Genomic DNA, 12,078 nt, shown 5'->3' with positions numbered 1-12,078 from the left:
ATCGTGGAAAGTGGAAAGTTTCTCTGTGCTCATTGAAAATCTAAGTTAAAACGATGTAAGCATGATTTGTGACATCATAACCAGTTTGGAGCTGATCCTGATCAAATAAACAACTTACACAAGTGTGATGTGGAAACTTGAACCCTCCAGTGCACAAACACCGAGAATGGACTTTACATTGAAGTAGGAGACATCCTGTGTCTAGTAGTTAAACTTTTTAAATGAAAAATAATTATAATTCACAGATTCTGGATTTTTAATGAGGGAGAAGGAGATTTAATTTTAAGAAATTCTAACTAGGTAATTGAACTTTTTTGTGAAAAAAAAAATCTAGACAAATTATTACTCAAAGAAGAGTATTTTTATATGTCTTAAAACATGTCTGGAGGTGATCTTTAACATAATAAATAAGAATACGATAAATGTAAATAAATAAAACATTTTAGAGGCTTTTTGTGTCGGGTCAAAATGTCCTGAAGTGAAAAATCACCTCTAAAAGGTCCAGGTGGTGGTGGGATGGAAAGACGAAGTTACTTCGGGAGATTATCCGAACAATGCCGAAGCCGATCCCGACGCCGTGACGCAATCAATGAGCGCCGCCAGTTTGGATTGTTGTTTCTTCAAATCGTGGTCAGATGAAACTCAAGTTTGTTATTTCATAGACAAGGTAGTGTATATGAATGTTTCTCTATACTTTTCTCCATGCTTTTAATCTTATGCTCAATAACACTTGAAGCACTGACTCGCAATTCCTTCTTTGTTCTCAAACGCCTCCAACTTCCTTCTGAAAATGGAGGAAATGTTTTGCAGTCGCTGGTTTGTGTTTTCGCCTCTGTTTTGACTGCAGCTAGCTAACTTAGCTAGCTTCAGGGGAATGACTAACTTATGCAGAACTTTGTGAAATGTCATATTAGACATACTTAATTGATGTTCATGTGAATCCTTAGAAGATGGGCGAGTAGCCCGGTTAGCTTAGCTAACGTAAAGCTGGTTTTCTTTTCACCACTTAACGCTAACTTAATTGACTAACTTAATGGACTTTGTAGTGATAATTAGGGAAGTCGCGTGTAATGTGTCAACATACATTGAATGATTGTAGCTTAGATGTATTGTTAAATCTCGTAGGAGTGATGCTAAGTGAAATATCACCCCTTTGAAAAGGTAAGACTACTTGAAAGAGATGGCTTGCACAAAATGTTAATTAGTGCTTTGTTATTATGTAGTAAGGGTGCCTTTGCTCAAAAAAGTCAGCTAGCTGCAAGCTAAAACAACAAATGAAGGGCATACTGCATCTGATCACCGAACCACCTGTTAAATGAAGATTAATGACCCCCGGTGCTCCACAGCACATTGAAGAATAGATGAAACGCAGAACCCTCTATTGAACATCGCTACTTATATTTTATCTTCCTGCGTAACAAAGTTCGCTTTAAGTTTTGAAGTTAAGCTGCTCTCGTCTGACAATGAAGATTAATGAGATAGATCAGTAACATATAGAGATAAATCCACAGTGAATAATGGAAAAACTCAAGGGAGACTCTGACAGTGCCCATGGTGTGTTTGCTTGGAAATAGGGGCATTTTGTGATTCACATCTGTAGTCACTACATGTAGATGAAACTCTTTTGGACAAAATCAAACTGTCTTCAGTGGAAATTGTAAAATTAAAATCTAACCTAGGACTACATTTTTATTATTCCAGTGGTCTTGGACAATATAGTCAAGACTGCTGTTGCGCTAAAGAGACAATTAGAGCAGTAAAAAATTAATTGTTAATGTCATCAGGTCACACTTTCTGAAGAGTGTCTGTTGAGACAGATTAAGAATGTTGGTTTTATTTTCTTCACCACAGTTGTATCATTCACATCTCTTGTATTTCAGATTCATATTTTGGGTAGCCTATATGCTGCTGTTGTCATATGTAAATGCTTTGTGTAGATTATTCAGGTATCAATATACACCCACCGGCCACTTCATTAGGAACACCTGTGCAATCTAATGCAATCCAATACAACATCTCTGACATAAATTCTACTTTTACGAAGCTTATACATTTTCAGTTTTTGTTGATATTGTCAGAAAGGTGATAATTCTACTTTATGTTTATAAATTATCATGCACCTTACTACTGTAGCAGTGTCCACCTAACCACTGTATTCTTTCTGTTCTATTTATTATTGTTCAAATTTGAGTTAGTTTATTTACTTATTGTATATAATTTACCCTTTAATTGCATTTCTTTCTTTCTTTTACCTTTTTTACCTCATTGTTGGCTGCTGTAACATTTTAATTTCCCTTTGGGATAAATAAAGTCTATCTGTCTAATCTCAGCTGCAGTAGAGGTACTACAGTTTTGCATTTCTGACCTAATTATCTCCAAAAATGCAATTGCTTTGAAAATCCTAAACAAGGTTTCTTGGTGTGCTGTTTTTCATTTGGGTTCATGACATGTTTGTGAACCCCTGGGTGTGGCCTGAGCCACGCCTTGCACGCTTAAATAATAACAATTCAATTATCTTGCTAACTGAGAGGAGTTTACTAAAAACGTTTGTTTGTAAAAACGTTGTTTCTTTTTCTCTCCCTGTTTCTTTCATGCTCTCCTTGCCACTTTCTCACTTTCTCTGATTAGGAGACCATGGTGGTGTCCAGCTACCACTGAGGAATACTCCCAAGTTCTCATCTGCTGCCATCAGTAACCTCTATGGTGGGAAAGGCTTGAGACAACTACTTTTCTACACAAGAAAGGTGGTTTAGAGAAAAGCACGTGGAAAGAGGAAGTGACAGGATTAGGAAAGAACAAACCGCAGTACTTCAAATTCAGCGGACCAAACGGGAGGAGGGGACAGGAGTGTGAAGAGAGGTGTTGGGGATGGGGCTGAAGAGCCAAAGGAGGACGTCATGGTTCACAGCGACTCTGCTTCCCCAATGAAAACAACACTATCAGTATCACCCCATTTAACTGCGTCTGCTACAGCACCTCCTCTTGTGCCTCCCCCTTTAGATACTACTGGTCAGGATTTAACCCAGACCACAGCGAAACTCCACGCTTCAGACATTACCTCCAACTCAGACTTGAGCCAGCCCGCTACACAGACTCTTGCTGATGCCGAGCCCCCTGTTTTAACCCCAGTAAAAGCACTAACAGCTAACTCAACCCCAGCATCAGACTGGTCCTCTTCACAGACAACAACCCCTGCGCAGGGCACAGCCAATGGCCGTACATCAGGCAGAAGGAGGACTCCTAAGGCTTGTGACTGCTGCGGCCCCAACAGTACAGGACACAATGTCAGAACCCCGGGCAGAGGGAGGGGAAAGGGGAGAGGGAGGGGCTCTGGTAGGGACCTCTTGGACACCCCTAAAAGGAAAATTGGGGGCCAGCTGACGCGTATCAAGAGCTTTGACTTGACCAAGGAGAAAGTAGAGGAGGAAGAGGGTGAAAATGACAGATATGAGAAGGTGCAAATGTCTGTAGTAGTGGCTGATGCTCAGTCACAACCCCCTGTTGCTCTGCCTGTCAATGTCTCCCTGCTGGATGGACCAATAAGGAACTGTGTTGCTCCAGAGAAAGGGGACGTGCAGAAAAAGGAGGATATGTTGATAGAGGAGTCAGGGGTTGCTGGCACAGGAGTGAGAGGAAGAGGGTCAGCAGTTAGAGGTAGAGGAGGGAGGGGTAAGATGGGAGCTACATTTGCATCGAAAATGAAAGCAGAAGTTGGAGTGAAGAGGGGAGTTGAAGGTGGTGTTATCGGTTCTAAGACAGATGCCTTAACTCGATCAGTGTTAGTGCAGGGGCACGAGGAAAACAAAGATTCAGAGATGGAGCACGAAGAGCAGGCACACTCCATCTCGGTTAAATCTCCATTTGGAAACGGAGATACGATAAACCTGTCTGAAACAGAACCTGAAGGGGAGGACAGCATGAACGTGACTAAACCAGAAAATGGAATACTCTCCATCTCAGGGCAGTCAGGTTCTGCTTCAAGCCCAGGAACACCCCAGGACCTCGACTCTGAGATGCAGGTGGACCAGACTCCTGACAGAACAGACCCAGCGTCCTTACCAGTAACACTTTCCAATGGAAACGCCACCACACCAACAGACCATGACCACAGATCCACACCTACGGAGATGGAAACGGTCTCTTCTCCGAACCAGGGTCCTATTTCAGTGTGCAGCATGCAGCACAGGTGGGCATTAAGAGATCACAGGCTGTACTGTCAGCCAGGAACCTGGGAGAAACAGGAGGCAGAAGAAGCGTCAGGTACAGATCAGTCAAAGGAAACACACGGACGAGACATGGATGGAAAGACACTGAATAATGAAAGTCTGGAGCAGCTTACTGATATGGTCCACGGTAAGAAGTGTAAGATGTGAGCACATTACATGAAATATATATCATCATCCCTTTTGAGTTTGTTAAAATGAAAGCAGGGTAAATCATTGATCTTTTTACACACAAACTTGAAAAATAATTTTCAATGTTCACTTTTCTGGGATATTTTCTTTCCAGAATAAGAAATTAAGAACTGAAGATATGAGTAGTTGAGACAACCTTTAAACTAATATGCATCAATTCTCAGCAAAATCACGTTCTGCTGTATCCTCTTGGTCATGAAATGGTGAATAAAACAGCTGTAGGGAATATGCCCAATAGAAAATACTCCAGCAGAATTGGTATTTTCAATATTTTTCCTTATGTTTTCAAAATAGTTTCATTATAATACAGAATAGCCCACCCATTAGTATTAATTAAGCCTGATATTTGGAATTGGTGCATCCTGCTCCCATGGCCCTAATACTGAGCCTGAAAGCCAACAGATATTTTGGCTCTCAGGACAGACATCTAATTTAAGATCAACCCTGATTTCCTAAAGTCTTCACATGGGTATGAACGAATCAGTCATCTGTTTCATGAAGCAGAAATAGGTATTTTCAACTTTAACAAATGAGGCCTGTTCATGCACACACAGGTCTTTCCTGATAGAATAAAGTTTGGAGTTTCTATAGTGGGACAACATCTTGTTGGTACTAGTGTTTTTTTTTTTTGTACAGGTGAAGTGTTTAATCAGGACTGCAGCGTTGCCACAAATAAGTCAAAATTGTTCCAAAATTGTGTTTTAAAATGTGCAAATATCAGCACTTTATACATAACTGGACACTGCTCATGTTTAACTTCGCACAAGCCTCAAATCTGATAAAATTACAATTCTTAAATTGTCAGTAATTAATCAATATTGTAAATTTTGGTTTTAATATTTAAGAGATAAATTGTTTGTGTCTAACAACATCTTATCAGATCATAAAATCATGTGATAATGACTTTCTCTTCTTTAGAATTTCTGGAGAGCTTCTATATAAAATATGGTAGTTTCATTCCTCTGAGTGAGACAGATGTCCTGGAGTACCTGAAGAAGAAAGGCAACTGTGACCTCAGCAACAAGTTAGTATTTAGGCACACACACACACACATATATATACACAGATGTTTTGCCTAAACTGGATATTAATGAGGCAATTTATCAGTGTTTGAACACTTTGGATACAATCTCTACTACTCAGCCAATAGAATAGTTATAACAGAGGATTTTACATGAATCCAGTGATACAAGTGAAACAGTATTGTACATGCAAACAGCAGAAAGTCAGTTGAACGGCTGTCGAAGCACTCGGGTAAAAACTGAAATAAAGCTGCATCTCTCCTGTCGATGTGTTTGCTTTAGGGGACTAAACATCAAAGGGGAAATGACTCGGTACAGGGCAGGGCTGGCCTCTGCTCCTATTTCGGGCTTCATGGTGATGTATAACAAACACACCCTGAGCCTGGAGGACCTTAGCACACTGGAGGACCAGAACTGGCTTAATGACCAGGTAAGGAAGAATGGAGAGATAAGCCCTGTTTCAAGCAAAATGTTCCAGAAACTATGAAACCAGAGGAACTAAACCAGGAACTAAAAGTCCCTGTTGTGCTGTTTGTGTTTCCACCGCAACTGATGAATTGGGTAGATTATGCAAATTGGACTCATGACGCATTTTAAATGCAGTATTAACACAAGGAAACAACAGAGTCATCCTGTTTTTTTTTTACTGTTACATGACTCTGATGTTTGAGTTATAGATCTAATGATTGAATTAAAAGGAGAAATGCAGAGGTGGAAAATGGAACTGAAACTCATGAACACTGGTCTCCACAATAAACAATCTGCTGAGTATTTGATAGTTATTAATCTCTGCTTTAGAATGTAGTAGCTGCCAAATAATCAGAAAATAAAGACAAAATTCACTATTTCTTTCCTGTGGAAACGCTTGTAGAGGAACTGAGGTTCTGAGGTTCCCGTGGGAAAGTTGCTGCGGTGAAAATGTGGCTTTATAAAGCAATGCAGAAACCTTATCATCATTTTCCCTCTTCTCACTCTGTCTGGCTCGCTGAAAAGAAAAGGCTGGAAAGGACTTTGACTTTTGATTTAGGCTGAGATTGATTGTCTGTGCTTCTGGTTGTTGCTGGCAGATTATCAACATGTATGGAGAACTGATTATGGAGGCAACACAGCACAAAGTAAGTCAGGTGTTTTTTTTGCATGGAGTTCAAAAGGATATAGAAGAAGACCTACAAAATATAAAAAAGGGCTCAATGTAGCAGTCTTTAAAGGAGCAATTAAATTGCAAAAAGACTAAATATGTTTTATTACTTTTCTCTCTCAGGTTCATTTTTTCAACAGCTTTTTCCACAAGCAGCTGGTTGCCAAGGGTTATGAAGGTGTGAAGAGATGGACTAAAAAAGTAAGGAGGAAGATGGGACAGTTTGGAAATTTGTAATTTTTCTGCTGTTTTGACAGTATTGCTAATAGTTGCCCCATGATGTCACATTCTCATCTCTTAATCTGCTAAAATGTCACACTCTTGAGTCAGCTTGACACCAGCAGTTCCCCAGTTAATACTGAAAACTAGATTTTGATAACTGTCAACCTTTTTGTGAAGTCTGCTGACCCCTGTGGGCAACCACAGTCTAAATTCAGTGTGACATAAAAGTATATCTTATATACAGCAATAATTGTCTGATAATTTGACTGTTACGTTGCGCAACTATTGAGTTTGGGTTATACTGGAGAACTTGTAGGAGACATCTGCAACATTTTGTGGCTTGGATATCTAATTTGTGTGTGTGTGTGTGTGAATTTGTGGGATTATTTCAGGTCGATCTGTTCTCCAAGTGGCTGTTGCTAATTCCCATCCATTTAGAAATCCACTGGTCTCTCGTCACAGTCACCATGGCAACAAAAACCATCAATTACTACGACAGCCAAGGCATCGTCTTCAGACACACAACAGATGTGAGTGCCTCTGTGCATGCTGACGTTCTTTGGGTTGTTTTTTTTTTTAAATGTCTGTAGAGCAAAAGACCATTGATGAAACAAGATCAGGTCATCAGTAATCCAGGGTTCCTCTTCGCTGCTATGATAAATCATTGGACCATCAATTCCTGGCGAGAAACTATATGAGATGAATAGTTTTTTGTAGCTTAATTTCACTGGCAAAGATTTTCAGAATGTACGTTTCTCTAGAATTCAAATAATTTCATTGTAGGGGTGTAATCAACCAGAACAAAGCAGAAGGATTAAATTAGTAGATAATGCTGGAAGACAGACTGCTTTTTTTGTTTAGTTGTGTTTAATCGGCACTGCTTGGAAGAGTTTCAATACAAATGTCAAACTGCAGATTTAGAGGCCATTAGTCTGTTAACTGTCAACTACTAGCTAGAAATTTGCCTGTTTGCTGCACTATGAAGAGTTGCTGTGTCCATTTAGGGTTCGCTGAAACTAAAGAAGAAAGAACAGACTTAATACAGACATGTGTATATACTTGTGTAATGTCATCACTAAAGAGTTTTGACTTCATTACCAATACTATTAATATGCTACTCTATCACACACTAATAATTTAATATATAGCCAACTTGTAGTTGCAATCAGCAATTTCATAATCTAGAGTTATGTGTGGTATTTTGTATTGACTGTATGAAATATAATGTATTCTAATTCATGAGGAAGCAGGTTTTTGTTGAAGGGTTAGCGTCAAACTAACAACCAGTCAGTATGTTAGACAATCAGTCAAGTGAATCACTTTTGATCTGATCCTCTAACAAGGAGAAACCATCGAGCCACGTGTTACTGGATTTGACTTGTAGACGCTGATGCACAGTGGCTTCATGTTATTTGTTGGCTCCATTGTGTCCCCTTTGTGAACCAGATAATTTGATGTTCCATCCCAAGTGGTTTGTGGTCCAGTTCAAGACACGGTTGACTGTTTGACACCATCGTTTGACACCTTCAACTGTTTGAATACACACATACAGTATTTTTTTTATTGTATATTAGTGTTGTATACAGTGTATTATTTATTGAATCTGAAATTACATTAAAATTTGCATAAAAAAGTTTGGTCTGTACTAAAAGGTGTAAAATCCAGTAATTATTTCACAGTGGAAATGTAGAGGCATTGAAAATGTAGTTTTTTTTTTTTTTACCATAACTGTTCTCTGTGTGTGTGTGTGTGTGTGTGTGTGTGTGTGTGTGTGTGTGTGTGTGTGTGTGTGTGTGTGTGTGTGTGTGTGTGTGTGTGTTTGTGGCCTCCTTTCAGAACATTATGAAGTACCTTCAGTCTGAAGCTCGAGAGAAGAAACAAACAGCTTTCCAGAAAGGCTGGAAGATTACCATCATCAAGGTAACTTTAAAACCTGATTGTAATTTTCATGCTTGTTCACATTGTGACCTTAAAACATTCATACTGCTGGAAAAGTGGATGTTAGTCAACTGTAAAAAAGTGACTGCAGAGATATTATTGCTAAGTTGATTTTTTGATGAACAGAACATTCAGAAATTTTGTGTGAATCGCTTTAATTAAGAACTAATCAGTTTAAAGGCTAAATGAAATCTGTGGAATACATACATATACAGACATACACTGTTCAGTCCATCAGCTGTAACTGTGAAATCTTTTGTCTGATTAACTGGGAACTTGTTGACTCCTCAGGGTATTCCTCAGCAGAAAAATGACAGCGACTGTGGAGTTTTTGTCCTCGAGGTGAGACATAATTCTTTCCCACCTTTCCAGCCACCCGCCCCCCTCCTGTCCTTCAATCATCACATTATCTTTCTGTCTGTGTCTGTCAGTACTGCCGTCGTCTCTCGGTGAAGCAGCCTCTGCAGTTCAGTCAGGAGGACATGCCTCGCATCCGCAAGAGACTCTACAAGGAGCTGTGTGACTGTCGCCTCAACGATTGAATGACTGAATAACAGCCGCCTTCACTCACTGACTGAGTTCTGATCTGGTTACATAAGACGGTCTGTCTAAGCCTGTCAGATGACCTGTTTTATCGACAGCCATTTTCATTAGCTAACTCACAACCTGACTGTTTTCCAGGGAGCTGCAACTGCCTGTGTGACTGACAGCAGTGGCTGGTCACTTTTGACTTTTTGTGACTGAGTTCAATAACAGTCTACTTTAGCAGATTTTTACTTGCAAACTTGGAAAGAACTACTGACATGGCCCCCTACTGACCCCCTCCCAAAATGCTGGACCCATACATTTCAGGTTGCTTTTGCTTTCTACGTTTAGCACCCCCCAGTGGATTTCCACCCAACAGCCAGTTTTAAGGACACAGGAACTCTTATTCAGACTGAGGATGCAGGCGTTGGACCAGCTTGGACCAATGCAGTGGACTTTTCCTTCCAAATGGAGTGGCCTTACATCCCGGACGGCCATTTTTAAACTAAATGACATTTTTAACTGTTTATTTTATGCTGGATTTAGCAGCAGCATCATGCTTACAGTTACATGCGTGTTTTCTAACATGTCATAAAGCTAGGAAGTGCGATTCAGTGGACCAACTGTTCACTTAAAACTTGAAGGTTTGAGTTGGTTTTGTTCTCTTGGACTACAAATATTTGCACGGTTAGAGGCCTACCCATTGAAGAGTTCAGATTATCAACTGAATGTACTGATCACGTATTCTTCCTGGCTGCCTCGCAGGGTGGTGACTTAGCACCGTACAGGCTAATGGCACATTTTGGCTGTGGCTTGAAACAGGGATATAATTTTGCAAGTTAGTTTTTGTTCATTCTTTGAGTATCAGGTTTTTGTTAACTTACTCCAAATAATTTCTTTCTCAAATTCCAGTTTTTCCACCACATTATGCCCTGCATTTTTTTTTGTTTGTTTTGCTGTGATCACATCCTTATGGTAGGTTTTGCACAAGCATTTTTCCAGTGTTTTCAGCTATAAGCCATTGTTGGATAACAGTTTGTCTGATTCCATCAATTTGAGTTAAAAATGTTTCTCATGCTGGTTAGTAAATTTCATGTTTAGCTGTACAGCTAGCTGCTGATGTGAGGACCACAGTTCTTGATTTTAGCCAAACGGTTTCTTCAACCTTATACTGTCAAGACGTACTACTTCATATAGATGCATTAACACAGATGCAGAAAGACTTGGTTACAGTCTCTTGACAGTGAAACAAGTGGACCTCAGCTATTTTGATTAAATATTCTGTCCAACCTGGATTTTGTTGTTATATTACCTTATATGTATTTACAGACTGTATTGTACTTTTACTGGCCAACTACTGTACATGCTTGCTTTGGCTAAAAACCACAGTGGTTTCTGGACTGTTTTTATTGTTATTAAAAGGCCAATACTGCTGGAAAATTTGTTGTAGGCTTTCTTATTGTATGAGTAGTGCAATGGAGTAGTGCAAAATCACAGAAATTCTTAATTCATAAGGAAACATGGAGGCAACAACATGCAGTGACAGGAATGATGATGTCTTAGCTTCACTTGTGGTGATAATTAAAATTTTTGGGGGGCTAGAAAATCCCTTCCTGATCTCGTGCATAGATAACCACATTTATCCAGCAGCGCCTGTTTCACATGTTTTTCCTCTTTCAGATGTTCTTGCGATCCAGCACCAATAAAATAAAAAATGTTAACGTCCCTGCCAAAAATAAGGAGAGGAATTGACTCAATTCTGATATCAATGACCTTCAGGGGAATATACAGTAAATTCTCACTTTGTATTAGTGGATATCAGAAGAGATCTTTGAGTCAAATCTGTTCTTCCAACGCAGATATTGAGTGAGTGTGACTTCAAAGATAATCTTATCTTGTTATCAATCCTCTGTTCTGATCAAAGTCAAACTAAGACAGTTTAAAGTTCTCTTTTTTTTAAAAAAACTGAGAAAAACTGATTTCTGCACTAGTAGGTGATGAAAACCTACAGCATCTTTTTGGTTTATAACAGACTGATGTACTGTTGTTGGGCTTAATTAACTACTGCATTACTACAATTTACCAGAAGAGGGGGGCCTATATTAGCAATTTTCACCTTGCAATACTCATCCCTTTTTTTCTTCTTGGCCTCCACCCAGAGCACAAGGTCAGAAACATGTCAGTGGCCTTGGAGTTGGATAGAAGTTGAGTGTCTTGCTAAGGGCACTTCAGCGGGGACACCTACTGACATGGGTGCCTTAACAGTGCCCTCTGGGTGAGGCCTATTATTCATTATGCAAGTCAGACTGCTTAAGTGCTACATACTTTAATGCCATCATTAGCATTACACAGCCCTGTGACTTAGTTGACCTTTAAAAAGCAGGTTTATGCTAATTATGTGCATTATATTAAATCAGATTCCAGTTTGAGATTACTGCTGCGTCTTCATCATCCTCAGATATAACATATAACATAGATGCCTGTGCTGTTTTGTACTTGATTCTTTGATTGCATTCAGCATTTCCAAAGTATTGGGTATGTCAAGGAAGTCAGCATTTTCCATTATCATTAGTACATTAATTGCTTTTACGGCAGCAGTGAAACACCATGTATAGACCTGACCATCTTCTTTATTTATCTGTTTTTTTTCAGTTGTCTTTATTATGACCTCACTATGTGTTTAGGTCATAGACTGTATGGTATAGGTGCACAGCTATACATCAAGCTAAACAACTTCCAATAAAAGTTGAAACAGTATTTTTTACAGGAGGCAAAAATAGTGCTGGAAAACTAATTTGATGATATAGATCAGAAAAAA

At 39.3% G+C, this 12,078-nt stretch overlaps 1 protein-coding gene across 1 annotated transcript; it reads left to right on the top strand.

The window, feature by feature from the left end:
- Positions 1-534: 534 nt before the first annotated feature.
- Positions 535-10,700, top strand: LOC137187514 (sentrin-specific protease 5-like). Its single transcript, XM_067596456.1, has 10 exons — positions 535-667; positions 2,629-4,353; positions 5,334-5,439; positions 5,720-5,867; positions 6,505-6,552; positions 6,699-6,776; positions 7,190-7,327; positions 8,634-8,717; positions 9,027-9,077; positions 9,167-10,700. The coding sequence occupies exons 2-10, from the start codon at positions 2,898-2,900 to the stop codon at positions 9,275-9,277; spliced, it is 2,220 nt and encodes a 739-aa protein (XP_067452557.1). The 5' UTR covers positions 535-667; positions 2,629-2,897; the 3' UTR covers positions 9,278-10,700.
- The last annotated feature ends 1,378 nt before the right edge of the window (positions 10,701-12,078 follow it).

The sequence above is a fragment of the Thunnus thynnus genome, chromosome 8 (assembly GCF_963924715.1).
Source record: "Thunnus thynnus chromosome 8, fThuThy2.1, whole genome shotgun sequence".
Taxonomy (NCBI): Eukaryota; Metazoa; Chordata; class Actinopteri; order Scombriformes; family Scombridae; genus Thunnus; species Thunnus thynnus.
This window is presented reverse-complemented; position numbering and strand designations above follow the sequence as displayed.